Genomic DNA, 18545 nt, shown 5'->3' with positions numbered 1-18545 from the left:
CAACCTAGCAGTTCGAAAGCACCTCCGAGTGCAAGTAGATAAATAGGGACCGCTTACTAGCGGGAAGGTAAACAGCGTTTCCGTGTGCGGCTCTGGCTCGCCAGAGCAGTGATGTCACGCTGGCCATGTGACCCGGAAGTGTCTCCGGACAGCGCTGGCCCCCGGCCTATAGAGTGAGATGGGCGCACAACCCTAGAGTCTGTCAAGACTGGCCCGTACGGGCAGGGGTACCTTTACCTTTACCTTACACTGATGATAGTAATTTACTAGCCCTTATTTGGGGTGCTAGTCTGGACCTTTTATGTGGTTTTATATTTATGGATCATAACAGGCATCATGAACTATGACCCTGGTAGAGTTCCTATCTCATACGTGACCTGGAAGAACAGCTAACATCTTGACCTTAATAGTTGCAGGAAGGATCAGAGCACTAATCCTTGTATTTACCAGAAAGATTTGTTTATCAATTCCCTGTAAGCAGGAGCCAGACTTCACACAGACAATGAATATCTCTTTTAAGGTAAATTTATGATTCAGAAGCTGTAAAGTTAAAAACATGGTCTTCTGAAAAATAAGGTCATATCTTCTTCACTTCAAATTTATCTCCCAGGAACACAATAGTAAACAAGAAGGAACAAATATAGTTCAAAGGATTTGGTATTGTGTCATTCACTCATTCACCAAGCCCCACTCCCTTCTCTATAGAAGTTATTTAGATCCAAAGTATACTTAAGCTCAAGGATTTTTAATAGTTCACGGCTCCAGTGGACTCCCTCATTGATCTCAGAGATCACCCCTAAGGCTGCTGCACCATGGACTAATGGGTGAGAGATTCCTATTGCCTTGCTGACATAAGATTCTAGGGGAAAGTCTAACTTTCACAGAAGGCACAGATCTCAAATCCCTGACCTTGTATCCCGCTTTCTCCAATGTTATGTATATCCCTCTTCTTCAGCATGTTCAATATTATGTTACAGAATGCAAGTTAGAATATTGCATTCTGGATTGCAGTTATAAAACTTTAAGATATCATAATTAGCAGAGAAAGTTCTAATGCTTGTTACTGTAATTTAAAATAATTAAAAATGGCATTTTCTAAGTAAAATTAAGGGGTTTTAAAAAACATTAACAAATGGTGAGACATAAGTACGTAGTTTGTGCTCAGTGCTCCAAAGGATGGTGAGCATCCCACTGCTTTTGTCATTGAAGCCAAATACCAGACTACAGTCACGTGAGACTTGATTTCCATGACTTATTTTAAATTGAAATGCAGCCTTAGGAAGTTACCAGTTTCAGGGGGCAATGGAAGGCACATGGGGCCAGAACTGTCTCCTGGGCCAGCCATTTTGCCAATCCCAGTTGCTTCTCACCCAGCTTTTATATACTCTGTTCACTATAAACTGTAGTCATTCATAGTTCCAAGCAACTAACTTCTGTTAACCCCTAACATATGTGGCCTTAAAATATTAATATCTCCAGCTATCATATCACTGAGAAAGGGATGATAAGCAAAATATTCCCTTGGTGAAAAATGTAAATAACACATTATCCACACAGCATGCTATGAAGGCTGCTTTGGAGACTTTCATGATAAATTCATTGTATTCATAGGTAGTACAGAGATGAACCTAAAGTGAAATAACTTTCATTAGGCTGTAAAAGAAAGTCCACAACAGTGACCTCAGGCCAAGTTAGAAATAGAACATATCAATTTTTACAAAGTATACCAGACTACAACTGTCTGGAAAATAGAGTAGCATCATTCAGTGTCGGATATGACCAACTCATATATGTCAAAGCTTTGAGCAGAAATTTGAACAGGGGGAAAGTTCTAATGGTTTTCAGTTGACTATCAGTAATAGCTGCAATAACAGCAGACTGAGAGGAATCAAGTTAACATTTCTTTCTGTTCACAATCCAAAAGTCTTGCACTTCTGCCACATAATTTAGAAAAGAAAAAGGAGACTCCAGGAACTGCAGATTTGTGTAGCAGTTTTTAAAAGTTTTTTTTTAGTATTTTAAAGAACAGAAATTGAACTGTATATACTCCCACTCTGAATATAATACAACAAGTTAGGCACATCTGAGTCCCAATGACATAGAAGGAATTAAAAAAGGACAGTTAATGCTTTGATTCCAGTGAAATCGGACTGCAGTCCTCCCCCTGCCCATATATGCGGAGATAGTTCCACATGGTATGCATTTTGAATATTCCAAGCACATAGGTTAAGCATAACATAACAACATAAGGAGAACTTTAGAGCAGACCATAGACTGATCCAGTCCAGCATCTTGTCCTCACAGTGGGTCAACAGATGCCCACATGTGGGACCTGAGTGCAGGTTGTGCTGATCAAGGTTCCTGCAATTTGTGTTGTAAATGACTTTTGGAATTTGTATGTAGAATACATGATCATTGCACCTGAGTGGTGAACAATGTATTTATATTTATTTTAACACACAGAGTCAAATCTCAGGCACTGGCGGAAGGAGTGGGGGGGGGGAGCGCACCGCCCCTGGCAGTGCGATCCTTGTAGGGTGCCATCGTGGCTGTGCCCCCGCCCGCGCTGGGCACCACACCTCCGCAGGTGGTGCACCACACCCCCAGGATGCATGCCACGCCCCTGCGGGCAGCGCACCCCACCCCTGGGACACATGCCAGCCCCGCCCCCACCTTCTCTCTGCCTCTGGTGCCAGAGCATGAAGCTCTGCCACTGGTCTCAGGTTCCACATTTTTAGAAGCTCTATTAAGGCCAAATGCACTTGTAAAAAGAGAGACATTTTAGTATCAGGTTTTTAAAAAACAAAACAAAACAAAACAGCAGCCCTATGTGCAACATATTACAATAGCCTAATCTGAAGATTACAATAAAATGGTCACTATGGCTAGGCTGTGTCTGCCCAGGAGCAGTTGCAGTTGGTTTACCAGCAGACACAAGGTGCCTCACACCACAGGAGGCACTTGGGCTCAGGGTCATAACTGTATCTAACAGTACCCCAAACTAATTTTGAAGGAGGCAGTCCTCAGTTATTCAATGTGGGTATCCAGGTAAGAGACTTTATGTGCACAGCACTTCATTGCACAAACACTCCCCTTGAGAAAGGGGAATCTGCATGTAGAAGATTTCTTCTGCACACACATCTCCCTTGCTGAACGGAGGAGTCTGAGTAAAATTCACACAATGGCACTGGCATTCTGAAGAGACGTACAGTCTTTTAAAAGACACAATATATTGATTAACCTATGCCCAGTTGGCTAGTGCCTTTTGCATCCATCCTTACATCTTACTTGCTGAGGACTAGGCAAGAGCCCCAAGGTATGAAATGGTTATTTGCTCTAGTTCCGGTCTTCATGGGGAGGGTGTCATTGCTTACGTTGCCGGAAAAGCACAACTCACGTGCAAGATCAAGGTATCAGCAGGCTTGGGGGAATCTTGAGGTTTGCAGAAGTAAAAAGATATTTAGGAGGAAAAACCCCTAAGAGGGAAAAGAACCCCTAAATAGAGGAATGGGGTATAGTGGCTAGAATGCTCAACAAGAAACACTCCACACTGCAAAATTTTGCTGCAGGACCTACATGTTATAGATTTTACCCATCCTTTGAATATAATGCAAGGCTCTTAGTTCAATATAGGAGCAAGACGGGAGAACATAAGATCCCAGTTTCTTCCTCCTCTGCTAATGTTTTGAGGATTGTTAGAAGAAGATATGTTTTATGTCATTAGTATTTGCAGACATTGCAGCTTGGGTGAATTAGATTGGAATAAAACAAAAAAAATTCCTTCCAGTAGCACCTTAAAGACCAACTAAGTTAGTTCTTGGTATGAGCTTTCGTGTGCATGCACACTTCTTCAGATTCAGTGTATCTGAAGAAGTGTGCATGCACACGAAAGCTCATACCAAGAACTAACTTAGTTGGTCTTTAAGGTGCTACTGGAAGGAATTTTTTTTGTTTTGACTATGGCAGACCAACACGGCTACCCATCTGTAACTAGATTGGAATAATCACTTACAGTTGCTGGCTTTATTGTCCTGGCCCTCCCAATCTGAGGAAGACACACTTCTGATAGGTATCTCTTTATCAACAAAAAAACCCACTTACAGCAGCTTCCACAGTGCTCCATATACAAACACCCATGCTTCTAGCCTCTAGGTAGTTGTCAACAGGTCTAGGCCCTGTACAGTGGTACCTCTGGATGCAAACGGGATCCGTTCCAGAGCCCCGTTCGCATCCTGAGTAGAACGTAAAACGCGCCTGCGCATCTAGCGTTTCTCCACTTCTGCGCATGCACGTGATGTCATTGTGAGCGTCTGCGCATGCGTGAGCAGTGAATCCCGGAAGTAATGCGTTCCATTACTTCCGGGTCGCTGCGGAGCGTAACATGAAAACGCTCAACCTGAAGCATATTTAACCCGAGGTACAACTGTAGAGCAGTTGCAACAGGGAGACCCCGACCTCCAGCTGGTTTATATACCCTCCCCATATGCGTTGTGTGCCCGTAACCTGAGACTTCTCCTGCACATTGCTACTCTTCCTGCTTCAAGCGCCTCCTGGCTCTAGGAAACAGAGGTGTGGAGGAAGGTGAGGAGTCTACTGACCCATCTGTTGGCTGAACAACCTCTTCCCATACACGCACATCTGGCATGCCTTTCTTGGTCTAGCAGGTAGTGGTACTGTCTGTTAGCTTCCTCCTACTTAGTCTCTGTTTGGCCTTTGCAGAACTAAGCAGGTTTGGGATGTGGTTTACCCACGCTATTAGCCACAATCCATATCTATCATGTACCTATCATCTTGTTTCATACTGTGTTTTTATGCATTTTCCTCAAGCCGCTTCAATCTGAATTGAGAAAAAGAATGAGGTAGCTGCCTGTCATTGGCTGTGGCTCCACCTAGTATTAGTTTCTCTGTCTTATGGCCTAACAGTTCCATCTGCCACTAAGCCTGACCCTCATGTAGCCCAGACGTTGTGCCACAATTGACAGAATTAACAAGAATCCTGCTCTCCACTGTGGTTGCGTTGAGGGAACGGACACAATAGGGGAAGTTATTTGGAAATGTTAGAGCTTACTAACATTACCAACACTACACCATCAGGACTGGTGTCTAGACTCAATTTAAAGTCCATTTCTCTTCAATGCATCCAGCACTGTCCTGTTTCCCTGCTGGTATGCCTGGAGTCCTGTCAGGGCAATGACTTCACTAACCTTGTATATTTTTTCTGCTGGGGTAACCCTGTGGCTATAAGCACAAGGGGATGTAGGAGCTATTCTACCATACCCCAAAGTGTCCACCAAGGATAAGATTATTCTATTGATGTAATATTTTGTTGTATTATTTGGAAGCTAAGTTCTGCTTGGGACTGTTACAAATGTTATCTTGGTGTGTGTTTTTTAGCATAATGCATCTGTATATTTTTTAACTAAGGAGTCATTATATGTTTGCATTCTTATCACTTTGGTATTAGACAAAAACATGTTTCTTAGAGCAGATAAATGAAGACTTCACTTAAGATTTATTGATTGGCTCCTCTAAGCTATAATATCCGGCTACCCACTCTCCTATTGATTTTGAATGTTGTTAGTAATCACAAAGCTCAAGGTCAGAGCAATTCTATTTAGTTCCATAAGCAACAGCACTTGTGCTGAACGTAGATATTTTGCTAGTGCATTCTGCCATTGTGGAACAAAAACAGCTTAAGAATTAGCAAAGAGGTAGGTCGTTCGAAAATGAAGATCACTTGAAGCAAACAGCATGTATCCTAGGTATATGAACATATGATTTATAATGTTTTATCTAAACACCAAGGGCTTATTTACCCAGTCAGGGAAAGCATACCCTCAGTTAAATTTTAACCTTATGCAATGGTCTCCAACACCCCAGACAGTGGATAGCAGATGAGAGGGTAACCATACCCACTGTCCTCTTTTTAAACAAAGAGTCAATATTTACTTATTATTTACCATTATAGACTAGACCCAATTTCATCTTGTTGGATCCCGCAATACTGAACACAACATAAATGCGTGTTTCATATGAGCGGGACCCATAGCCTTTAAGGGGGTGGGGAATTGAAGCTTCATAAAACGGTTCATAAGAGATAATTGCAAAGGTGCAGCAACATTGTCAGGGCAGGAGAATGGCGGCTTGTAAAGGCTACATGAATGCTCCTTTATAGCTGGTGTTTGGGAGAAGGCAGTTTGTATCATTTGGCACCATTCATATTACAGGCATATACCCATTAGGCTATTGCATTCCACATAGAAATCCTAGTAGCATTGAAATAGCAGTCAAGATGCTATATAAAATACAGCACATCAAGTGCTGGGAACATGTAATGCCTTTTCAATAGAAGCACAGCTTCAAGAGAAGACACCTAAGCATACCATGGTCTATTCTGGATAGCAGTGAGCACTTGTGGTTTCTGCAGTGCAGCAGTTGGATCTTGAAGGTGCTTTGAGTCCCTTCAAACTCTAGAGTTCTATGATTTAGGGTCCCAGTTCTTTCCCAGTCCTATTGTAAGAGATCCTAGAACCCGGAGATGCCAGGGATTGAATCGGACTGAACAGTTTAAAGTTTGAACTGCATAAAACAAATGAGTAATAATGACACAGCTAGCGGTCTTAAAAACTGAACATGGGTAATGCATGGGTGGGACGTGGGTGGCGCCGATCAGAAGGTCGGTGGTTCGAACCCCACGACGGGGTGAGCTCCCATTGCTCGGTCCCTGCTCCTGTCCACCTAGCAGTTCAAAAGCACGTCAAAGTGCAAGTAGATAAATAGGTACCGCTCCGGCGGGAAGGTAAACGGTGTTTCCGTGCACTGCTCTGGTTCGCCAGAAGTGGCTTAGTCATGCTGGCCACATGACCCGGAAGCTGTACGCCAGCTCCCTCGGCCAATAAAGCGAGATGAGCGCCACAACTCCAGAGTAGGTCACAACTGGACCTAATGGTCAGGGGTCCCTTTACCTTTACCTAATGCATATTATTATTGGTTTTTTTAAAAAAAAAATGCAGCAGACTAAGTAAGATATGTTCATGCTGAATTGGTTCCATTCCCACCTTTTTATGGCTGATTCCTCAAAGCTATTTTAGTTGTAGCATGATATGCATACCTTTCTCTTTGTCATTCCTGAAATGACTACTTCTATGCCTCAACAGGTATTGTTCCAAAGCATCACTAGAGGGTGCTGACATACTATGCTAAATGCTAAATGAGAAATTGGACTCAAGTACTGGAACACACCCAACAGAAAAATGATGCTTAATGTGTATTATACAAAAAATAACTATGCCAGTTGCTCTTTACTAGTTGTACGGTAAAGTTTGAACTGAGGAGTCTCCTCTACTCCTGAGGGCTTCCTGTGTTATCTAGAACCCCAGTTTTCCAAGGTTCTAAATAAAGCAGGTATAGGAGACTGCAGACGCCCACCAAATCATGGACAGTGACAGGCATAGGGACGCAAGAGCAGAACTTAGCTTTCTTAGGTCGAGTGCAGCCTTTACATGTGAGCATCATAGCCAAATATGGCTAGCACATTTCCATGGTGTTGAGAGGCATAGGAAGACAGGGGTACTTGTACATTTAATAGTTTTATAGAAGAAGAAATTTGAGTGGATGCATGTAGCTTCATAGCAACACTCTGTTTATGTTTAGTCAGAAACAAGTTCTGTACATTTAAATAGGGTTAGTACAGCCATTAGGAATTAATCAACCATAAAAAGGTGGGAATGGAACCAATTCAGCATGAACATATATTAGTAGATAGTCTTTGTTGTTGTTGTTGTTTAGTCGTTTAGTCGTGTCCGACTCTTCGTGACCCCATGGACCAGAGCACGCCAGGCACCTCTGTCCTCCACTACTTCCCGCAGTTTGGTCAGACTCATGCTGGTAACCTCGAAAACGCTATCCAACCATCTCGTCCTCTGTCGCCCCCTTCTCCTTGTGCCCTCCATCTTTCCCAGCATCAGTGTCTTCTCCAGGGAGTCTTCTCTTCTCATGAGGTGGCCAAAGTACTGGAGCCTCAGCTTCACGATCTGTCCTTCCAGTGAGCACTCAGGGCTGATTTCCTTAAGAATGGATGTGTTTGATCTTCTTGCAGTCCATGGGACTCTCAAGAGTCTTCTCCAGCACCATAATTCAAAAGCATCAATTCTTCGGCGATCAGCCTTCTTTATGGTCCAGCTCTCACTTCCATACATCACTACCGGGAAAACCATGGCTTTAACTATACGGACCTTTGTTGGCAAGGTGACATCTCTACTTCTCAAGATGCTGTCTAGGCCTGTCATTGCCCTTCTCCCAAGAAGGAGGCGTCTTTTAATTTCGTGGCTGCTGTCACCATCTGCAGTGATCATGGAGCCCAAGAAAGTAAAATCTCTCACTACCTCCATTTCTTCCCCTTCTATTTGCCAGGAGGTGATGGGACCAGTGGCCATGATCTTCGTTTTTTTGATGTTGAGCTTCAGACCATATTTTGCGCTCTCCTCTTTCACCCTCATTAAAAGGTTCTTTAATTCCTCCTCACTTTCTGCCATCAAGGTTGTGTCATCTGCATATCTGAGGTTGTTGATATTTCTTCCGGCAATCTTAATTCCAGCTTGGGATTCATCCAGCCCAGCCTTTCGCATGATGTATTCTGCATATAAATTAAATAAGCAGGGAGACAAAATACAGCCTTGTCGTACTCCTTTCCCAATTTTGAACCAATCAGTTGTTCCATATCCAGTTCTAACTGTAGCTTCTTGTCCCACATAGAGATTTCTCAGGAGACAGATGAGGTGATCAGGCACTCCCATTTCTTTAAGAACTTGCCATAGTTTGCTGTGGTCGACACAGTCAAAGGCTTTTGCATAGTCAATGAAGCAGAAGTAGATGTCTTTCTGGAACTCTCTAGCTTTCTCCATAATCCAGCGCATGTTTGCAATTTGGTCTCTGGTTCCTCTGCCTCTTCTAAATCCAGCTTGCACTTCTGGGAGTTCTTGATCCACATACTGCTTAAGCCTTCCTTGTAGAATTTTAAGCATAACCTTGCTAGCGTGTGAAATGAGTGCAATTGTGCGGTAGTTGGAGCATTCTTTGGCACTACCCTTCTTTGGGACTGGGATGTAGACTGATCTTCTCCAATCTTCTGGCCACTGCTGAGTTTTCCAAATTTGCTGGCATATTGAGTGTAGCACCTTAACAGCATCATCTTTTAAAATTTTAAATAGTTCAGCTGGAATACCATCACTTCCACTGGCCTTGTTATTTGCAGTGCTTTCTAAGGCCCATTTGACTTCACTCTCCAGGATGTCTGGCTCAAGGTCAGCAACCACACTACCTGGGGTGTACGAGACATCCATATCTTTCTGGTATAATTCTTCTGTGTATTCTTGCCACCTCTTCTTGATGTCTTCTGCTTCTGTTAGGTCCTTACCACTTTTGTCCTTTATTATGGTAATCTTTGTACGAAATGTTCCTTTCATATCTCCAATTTTCTTGAACAGATCTCTGGTTCTTCCCATTCTGTTGTTTTCCTCTATTTGTTTGCATTGCTCATTTAAGAAGGCCTTCTTGTCTCTCCTTGCTATTCTTTGGAAATCTGCATTCAATTTCCTGTATCTTTCACTATCTCCCTCGCATTTTGCTTGCCTTCTCTCCTCCGCTATTTGTAAGGCCTCGTTGGACAGCCACTTTGCTTTCTTGCATTTCCTTTTCATTGGGATGGTTTTCGTTGCTGCCTCCTGTACAATGTTACGAGCCTCCATCCATAGTTCTTCAGGCACTCTGTCCACCAAATCTAAATCCTTAAACCTGTTCCTCACTTCCACTGTGTATTCATAAGGGATTTGACTTAGATTGTATCTTACCGGCCCAGTGGTTTTTCCTACTTTCTTCAGTTTAAGCTTGAATTTTGCTATAAGAAGCTGATGATCTGAGCCACAGTCAGCTCCAGGTCTTGTTTTTGCTGACTGTATAGAGCTTCTCCATCTTTGGCTGCAGAGAATATAATCAATCTGATTTCGATGCTGCCCATCTGGTGATGTCCATGTGTAGAGTCGTCTCTTGTGTTGTTGGAAAAGCGTGTTTGTGATGACCAGCTTGTTCTCTTGACAGAACTCTATTAGCCTTTGCCCTGCTTCGTTTTGATCTCCAAGGCCAAACTTGCCAGTTGTTCCTTTTATCTCTTGCCTCCCTACTTTAGCATTCCAATCCCCTATAATGAGAAGAACATCCTTCTTTGGTGTCACTTCTATAAGGTGTTGTAAGTCTTCATAGAATTGGTCAATTTCAGTTTCTTCAGCACCAGTAGTTGGTGCATAAACTTGGATTACTGTGATGTTAAAAGGTCTGCCTTGGATTCGTATCGAGATCATTCTATCATTTTTGAGATTGCATCCCAGTACAGCTTTCGCCACTCTTTTGTTGACTATGAGGGCCACTCCATTTCTTTTACGGGTTTCTTGCCCGCAGTAGTAGATGTGATGGTCATCCGAACTGAATTCGCCCATTCCCGTCCATTTTAGTTCACTGATGCCCAGGATGTCAATATTTATTCTTGCCATCTCATTTTTGACCACCTCCAACTTACCCAGGTTCATGGTTCTTACATTCCAGGTTCCTATGCAATATTTTTCTTTACAGCATTGGACTTTCCTTTCGCTTCCAGGCATATCCGCAACTGAGCGTCCTTTCGGCTTTGGCCCAGCCGCTTCATCAGCTCTGGATCTACTTGTACTTGCCCTCCGCTCTTCCCCAGTAGCATGTTGGACGCCTTCCGACCTGAGGGGCTCATCTTCCAGCGTCATAACTTTTATATGCCTGTTGTCTTTGTCCATGGAGTTTTCTTGGCAAGGATACTGGAGTGGTTTGCCGGTTCCTCCTCCAGGTGGATCACGTTTGGTCGAAACTCTCCACTATGACCTGTTCATCTTGTGTGCCCTGCTTGGCGTAGTTCATAGCTTCTCTGAGTTCTTCAAGCCCCTTCGCCACGGCAAGGCAGTGATAATTAAATTTCTAATTTAAAGCTTTTTTTTTGGAGGGGGCATTTACAAGCAATGCGCAGCTAAAAAGTCAACTTCTTGTAGTGCAATTCCTCATCATATCTGCGTAGAACTAGAAATAGACTTGTACAAGCTCTCTTTGGCTTGTCCTAATATGCTACCACACATGGAATTCAACTTTTGGCATGCTCCTACTTATCCACATTTAAAGTGATTTCTATTGGCTTGCTATAAGCCTGAATTTAGCACAAGGGAGATAGAATCAAAGAACTGGAAGGGTCCTTTCGGGCAATGTAGCCAACCATCAGCACAGTGCAGGATTTGCAATGTGAGATTCAACTGCAGCAGCCCTGACAAGCCTCTACTTAAATGCCGCTACTTCCTGAAGCAGTTAGTTCCACAGTCAAACTGCTTGAAGTTGCTCTTCATGTTTAGCCAAAATCCATTTCCCAGCCATTTCCACCCATTTGTAGCGGAACCAGAAAAAAATGCAGAAGAGGGGTGTGTGAGAGAGATGGAAAACCAAGGTTGTGATATAGACTGAGGGTGATGTCAGGACATCTGCTTGTCATATGGCAACATGGTCCAATGAATCATATGCATGAATTCCTTCTCGTGTGTGGCACGTCATTTCCTCTTTGCCTCAGTTTTCCATGTGCAGTGACACACTTTTTGTAATGCATGCAAAATTGTCAAGGCTGTGCATGGAAAAGGCAAGGGGAAGAGCAGGAGATGTCTGGTTCTCAAACTTCCCCAGATCAGGCCATAGGTCTTCTGAATGAGATGGCCCATTTGATAAATGGTTTGATAAATAAATATCTTTTAAAATTAACTCTGGGTCATTACTTTGTTTAATTCTGTATCCTTATTCCATTAAAAGATTTGCATTTTCCCATGCTTTCCGAAGAGAGGAACTTCATGCAAAAAGACTGAGTTTTACACAATACACAGACTTAATCACAGTTACTTCCCTGAAGGCAGCATAAAAATATATTAAACAGATAAAATAAACAGTCCCACTGAATTCAATGAAATCCATTTGCAGGAAAGTGTGTTTAGTATTAGAGCCTTACAGGACAGCACTATATATGTCTACTCAGACACAAATCTACTGGGGTATCTCAGTTGGTAGAACATGAGACTCTTAATTTCAGGGTCGTGGGTTCAAGCCCCACGTTGGGCAAAAGATTCTTGCATTGCAGGGGGTTGAACTAGATGGCCCTCATGGTCCCTTCCAACTTTACAATGATTCTAGGTCCTGTTAGGTTCAATGGGATCTGCTCCTAGGTAAGTAGATATAAAACTATAGGTTGCAGTGTGATCCTATACATATCTATTCAAAGGTAAGTCCCACTGAGTTCAATGGGGTGTGTTCCCAGGTACATATACCTAGGATTGTAGTCAAAGAGACTATATTTCAGGGATTCTTCTAAGATTTAAACCCTTCTTTGGGTGTAGCACAGAAGTAATAGATTCAGACTTGACACTAACAATGCTGCTTAAGCTTAAGTTAACATATATGTATAATGATAAAAGGAACAAGTTGGGATTTGTAAAGACACAGGCATCTACGTATATGAAATAAGTTAGTATGGATAAAATTAACAAACACATGTAATGGAAATGTCTGGTTATACAGATCTTGCAATGAGATCCATATGGTGAATCCTTTATGTCTGCACGCATGGTTTCCTACTTAACTTGCTCCAAGGAGGTGCTATGGTATGTTGAAATTGATTTCATTGCTGGATTTGAGTTTTAGCATGGCGTTTCTCATACCTTTATGACATCCCTCTCCTTTTCTAAGTTTACAGTTACATGCTCTAAATTGTATCTCACTGGATATTCCAGCTTGATCCTAAACATATTGTAGTGCCTCAGCTCTTATCCAGCTGCGTTGCTTTAGACAAAGATCTATCCTTCCCTTGTTCCACCTCCTGTTATGGGAAACCTTGAGCCATGATTGTTTACTGGTCTGTTATCAGTATATGACACATCAAATTGTTGCAGCTCCCTCTCCTGGTGTCTCATTATCCCAAAGGAAGAGGTTCTGCATCCCAAAGAGATACATTGCTTTTTCAAGTTGCAGACATGCTTATACTAACATAAGCTTACATGAGTGGCTATTGAACCGTGTATTTTGTAGATAATATCTCTATATGTTTGACTATGGTGGCTAGTATAACCCACAATATGTCTAACTATGAGACTAGAGCAAACTGAGTCTTATCAGTGGACACAGCTGACTATAAACATGGACAGGGACTGTGAATGGGCAGTTAAACTGGTGTCATGTATGAAGGATCTAGGGTGGCTCATCTTGCAAGGATACGCTTCAGTTCCGCAACCACTGATATTCATTATCATCTTATCTCAGATCCATAATGCTTGTTTCAACCCAGCTGGCTCTTTAGTAGTTAAATAAGTTATCCTCAATGATCAGCACCTGCTTCTGCCTCTCTTCTTAGCCATACATGCATACAGAACAGTATTGTACTGCATCAGACTATATTATTGCTGGTATAAGAGTGCTTACCTATGCCAAAGCATGAGTGTGATGCCATAGATAAGGTAAGATGGCTAGGGCAATGTCTGAACTTGTAAAACGCAGCAGAAATTATACTGATTATGAGCATTTTCTCTTGAAAGTTCAGTGCACAATTTTATTGTTTCTCTTTGCAAATCTAATCCACAATACAGTTTTGAGGCAGTTATAATTGATTTAAATGAAATATCTGTCTTCTGCGATTGATAATCAATGAGACATAAAACACTGCTCAGTTTGAAAAATGATGGGTCTGTATATTGCAGTGTTTACTTTTTTAATTAATTTCTCTGAATCAACATTGCAATGCTACTGTATTCTGCATTATCTATTGTTTCAAGATGAATGTGTGGCATGGAATTTAATACAAGCACTACATATTCATATTCAAATTTAAATTTAGGCATTACTATTCTGTTTATTGAAAAATGAACAGATGTGAAAACGTTATATTGAGTTGGTCTTGATTAATGGCATTAAGAACAATTTTTAAACCAAAAATAATCAAATTCAGTTTTGCACACTTTATTGGTCTCATGGCATCAGCATACATCTGTTGGGACAGGGAAGACTGACAATAGTACCACAACCTGACTTGGGAAAAGGATGAGACCAGGAAATATTGGACAATGTAAAATCTTGTACATGTACAGCACTGAGCATGAAGAGATGAGCAATGGGGGTGTATTTGGAACCTTTCTGAAATGACATGATGAGCATTCAGTAAACTATAAAACAGATTCAATGTCAGAATAATTTTGAGAAGGGAAAGCAATGTAAAAGAAACCTAAGGGGCTGGACACATTCTGCAGCTTACAAGCATGACGAGGACTGAGTTTACTGTAAAATGCTGATTCTGTGTTTTCAAAACGGTGCATCCAAGATTGATTTTTTAATGTGTAGAGCAATCCTATAAAAAAACTGGTTTCCCGAAATATGAGGAACATTGCATTTTGCAAGAGAAGTGATTTTATCTACTGAATATGACATGCATACACAAACATTTTCTACAAAATATCACAGTAATAGGCAAGATTATGTCATTGTTGATTTTCCTACCCTTTTCTTAAAAGGGTATATACAGTGGTACCTTGGGTTACAAACAGCCTAGTTAATGAACTTTTTGAATTAGGAACACTTCAAACCCGGAAATGAGTGTTCCTGGTTGGGTATTTTTTGGGGGGAGTATACGAATGTACTCCATTTGGGGGTGCACTTCTGTTTTGAGTGCCACACTTCCGTTGTCTGGCAGCAGAGAAGGGGGTCACCACGGCGTTTCCCGCAGCCGTGAGGAAGGGAAGCTGCGTGTCCACCAGCCATATGGTAGGTGGGATCACAACTCTCCTCCATGCAGCTGAGGGAGGAGAGCAATCCCCGCAGAGGCTTGGGAGGGAAGCTGCACACCCACCAGCCATCTGGTTGGTGGGCGTACAACCCACCCCCCATGCCGCTCTAGGAAGCATTTCCCGCAATGGGGGGGGGGGATCTGTGTGGATCCCAGTTCAGCTACTGATTGATTGATTGATTGTGTGACTGCGGAAATGGATAAAAGCCCCCCATCCAAACAATGACTATCATTAGTACAGGGAAGAATTTTTTTTAAATTTTTTTTTATCATCTACAATACAGTTTTATTTATTTTATAGTACAGTACATTGATTATTGCTTTCATTTTATGGATCAATGGTCTTGTTAGATAGTAAAATTCATGTTAAATTGCTGATTTAGGGGCTGTTTTTAAAAGTCTGGAACGGATTAATCCATTTTGCATTACTTTCTATGGGAAAGCACACCTTGGTTTAAGAACGCTTTGTTTAAGAACGGACTTCCGGAACGGATTAAGTTCGTAAACCAAGGTACCACTGTATATGCAATATATTTAAAAACTATGCCTGATAGACAAAACTGAAAGCCAAGACAAATTAAAAATGCTACATGAGATTATGTTAGATCATAGACATTTTTGTTGTACCATGATGCGGTGATGTAGCTACATTTTATTTTTTTTTGTCAGGGAGGGTCTACAAACTTACTGTAGCAATGGCTACAATACGAGCAGTAAGTGGAGAGTAGCCTATCTCTAGTATACAAGACCATACTAGCAGTAAATGGAGAGTAACCTACACTGCAGCCAAAAAACCCAGTGAGTATGCCATCTTTGAAGGAGGATAAAACAATGCTTGATGAAGGGAGAATCCATTTTGACCTGATAGTTCTCTAGTGAAAAACAAGATGGGTAAAACTCATTGTTAAACTTTTTAAATGTGAGCTGAAAAGTTATATAAATTAGATACTGTACTTACCAAGCTGAACTCTTCCTTCAGTTGAATGTAAAGGTAATTTATGATACCCCTGTAAATGGAAAATAAGCAAAACCTATGAATGCTCTCCTCCTTTCCTTCCCACCACCATTCTGGTTTATTTTAGTTTGCTTCTTTGTTGCTGTTGTTGTTTTCATATAAACAACCCCTGCAATGCAATTAAATATAATTTTTTAAAAGTGAAGAGATAAAATAAATGCGGTCGTCTTGTTTTGCCTGCCCTGCGCAATAGCAGGGATCTGTTTCTGTGGGTCATAGGAGCAAACTCCTATGGGCCAAGGGGGCTTTGCCCTCCCATGAAATATTTGAGGGGACCTTGCACTCCCAAAGTTGATGGGCATTGCCATTCAAATGGTGTTCCTGCATCATGTCATGTGATTATATGGGTGGGGCATACCCTATTTTTTTCAAGTTGGCATCCCTGCTGTGCAGTGTTATTTTTCTAGAAAAAGGGGTGCCAGAACTCACCATGAATGCCTCCATTGTTCCCTTATAATGGCAATGGCGCCTACCTGAGAGGTGCTACCTGAGAGGTGTTCACAAAGTTCCCCAAGACTTTTGCACAAGCCCTTATAATGTCTGGTTTATACTTTAAGAACAAGGAAGGATTAGGAACACAAGGCCTTTCCTCAGATGCCAACAACTGCCAAACTTTCCAGCATATATTAAGCTGTGAAGGCACAATATACTTTGTTAATCTAGTGTGTTTGGGAGAAAAAACATTCAAAACACAATTTCCCTTTAATTCCAAGGGCATAAAGCCAACGTAAGAAGATTTATATGCTCTCCTTGTTGTGCTCTATCAAGCTTCATGTAGCCAACTGCTTTCTTTTGTGGTCTTTGTACAGGTAGAGAAAAAAAGTGTAACAAGCATGTTCAACACAAGGGAATGGGAGTGACGACTGTTTTCTAGTGATACTTGTTAGAAGTGAAATATTTTTAAAGAATGCCCTAGAGATCAGTTGGAGTGCAAATTTCCTTTAGTCATTATATCCTGCTGCAATATCCCTTGATTCCGGTAGATGTAAATTTGTTCATCATCACTCTGTAAACACTCAAGGGGGTGCGGGGCTCACACACTTCCAGATGTTGAACAATAAAACCCATGCTTTTCTTTATGTTATTCCTTCTTTGTCTTCAAGCCAATAAGGGTTGCAGGTATTCCATTTAAAGTGCATATATATGGACGTGGGTGGCGCTGTGGGTTAAACCACTGTGCTGCTTGGGCTTGCCGATCGAAAGGTCGGCGGTTTGAATCCCTGCGACGGGGTGAGCTCCCATTGTTCGGTCCCAGCTCCTGCCAACCTAGCAGTTTGAAAGCATACATTGCAAGTAGATAAATAGGTACTGCTCCAGTGGGAAGGTAAACGGCATTTCCATGTGCTGCTCTGGTTTCGCCAGAAGCGGCTTAGTCATGCTGGTCACATGTACACCAGCTCCCTCGGCCTTTAAAGTGAGATGAGCACCGCAACCCCAGAGTCATTCGCGACTGGACTTAATTGTCAGGGGCCCCTTTACCTTTTTATATGTTTTCTTATTTTCTAAAGGCATATTTTTGATCATTAATGTTGCAAGGATAGGTATGAGTGAGCATAGGCAATGTCTGATTTTAAAAGCCCTAAGAGGACTAATCTACCATTGCTTAAGGTAAAGGTAAAGGTACCCCTGCCCGTATGGGCCAGTCTTGACAGACTCTAGGGTTGTGCGCCCATCTCACTCTAGAGGCCGGGGCCAGCGCTGTCCAGAGACACTTCCGGGTCACGTGGCCAGCGCAGCACGCGGAACGCCGTTTACCTTCCCGCCAGTAAGCGGTCCCTATTTATCTACTTGCACCCGGGGGTGCTTTCGAACTGCTAGGTTGGCAGGCGCTGGGACTGAGCAGCGGGAGCGCACCCCGCCGCGGGGATTCGAACCACCGACCTTTCGATCGGCAAGCCCTAGGCACTGAGGCTTTTACCCACAGCGCTACCCGCGTACCAATGGTACCATTGCTTACCAGTCCTTAAATGGCTACTGCCGATTTCCAGGCACACTTCAAAGTGCTGATGCTTACCCATATATTCCTAAATGACTTAGCACCTGAATACTTAAAGGACTGACTTCTATCACCTAAACCTGCCCAAACACTGTGATCACTTCCAGACAACATGAATTGAATACTCATCCTGATTTGTTTGCACAAAGTTTGTGGGGTTGTTAGATGACAGTAGTAGTTTATTGAGCATTCATTCTGATTTGCTTGCAGGGAGGCTATACAACACCACATCAAGCAATTGTTATCCCACACTTTCCAGTGCATTTCTCTGTCACTTTCCTTATTGCAAAAAGTCTGATTTGGGGATATGGGTGTGGAGTGGATTTGTTGCACAAGAGCTCCAAATCAACCTAAATTCTCTTGAATATGATTGATTCCCACCGGAAAACAACAGCGGCCTGGAAGCACCCTGTGTCTGTCATTTAAAGCTTTCCTCTGGATGCCCCATATAGTTGAAGTGGGGATGACAGCCAGAGAAAGGGGCTTCTCAGACATAGCTCTTTATTTGTGGAATGCTGGGCCCAAGAAGGCTTGCCTGATGCCAAGTGTGATGTCATTCTGGTGCCAGGCAAAGACATGATTATTTGCCCAGGCATTCCAGCAGCTAACGTGAGCTGGTATATAATTGCTTAATCTATTCTGCTGACATTTTCCTGCAGAAT

The 18545-nt window shown here is 42.3% G+C and overlaps 1 protein-coding gene across 1 annotated transcript in view; it reads right to left on the bottom strand.

The window, feature by feature from the left end:
• The window catches only part of GNAL (G protein subunit alpha L), a 173045-nt gene that overhangs the window by 134479 nt on the left and 20021 nt on the right, over positions 1-18545 (bottom strand). The window contains exon 3 of the mRNA XM_077933172.1: positions 15831-15879. Coding sequence (XP_077789298.1) covers positions 15831-15879 — 49 coding nt within the window. The remainder of the gene's footprint in view (positions 1-15830; positions 15880-18545) is intronic.

Source organism: Podarcis muralis, chromosome 8 (assembly GCF_964188315.1).
Source record: "Podarcis muralis chromosome 8, rPodMur119.hap1.1, whole genome shotgun sequence".
Taxonomy (NCBI): Eukaryota; Metazoa; Chordata; class Lepidosauria; order Squamata; family Lacertidae; genus Podarcis; species Podarcis muralis.
The sequence above is the reverse complement of the archived record's forward strand: the minus strand, read 5'-3'. Positions and strand labels throughout refer to the sequence as shown.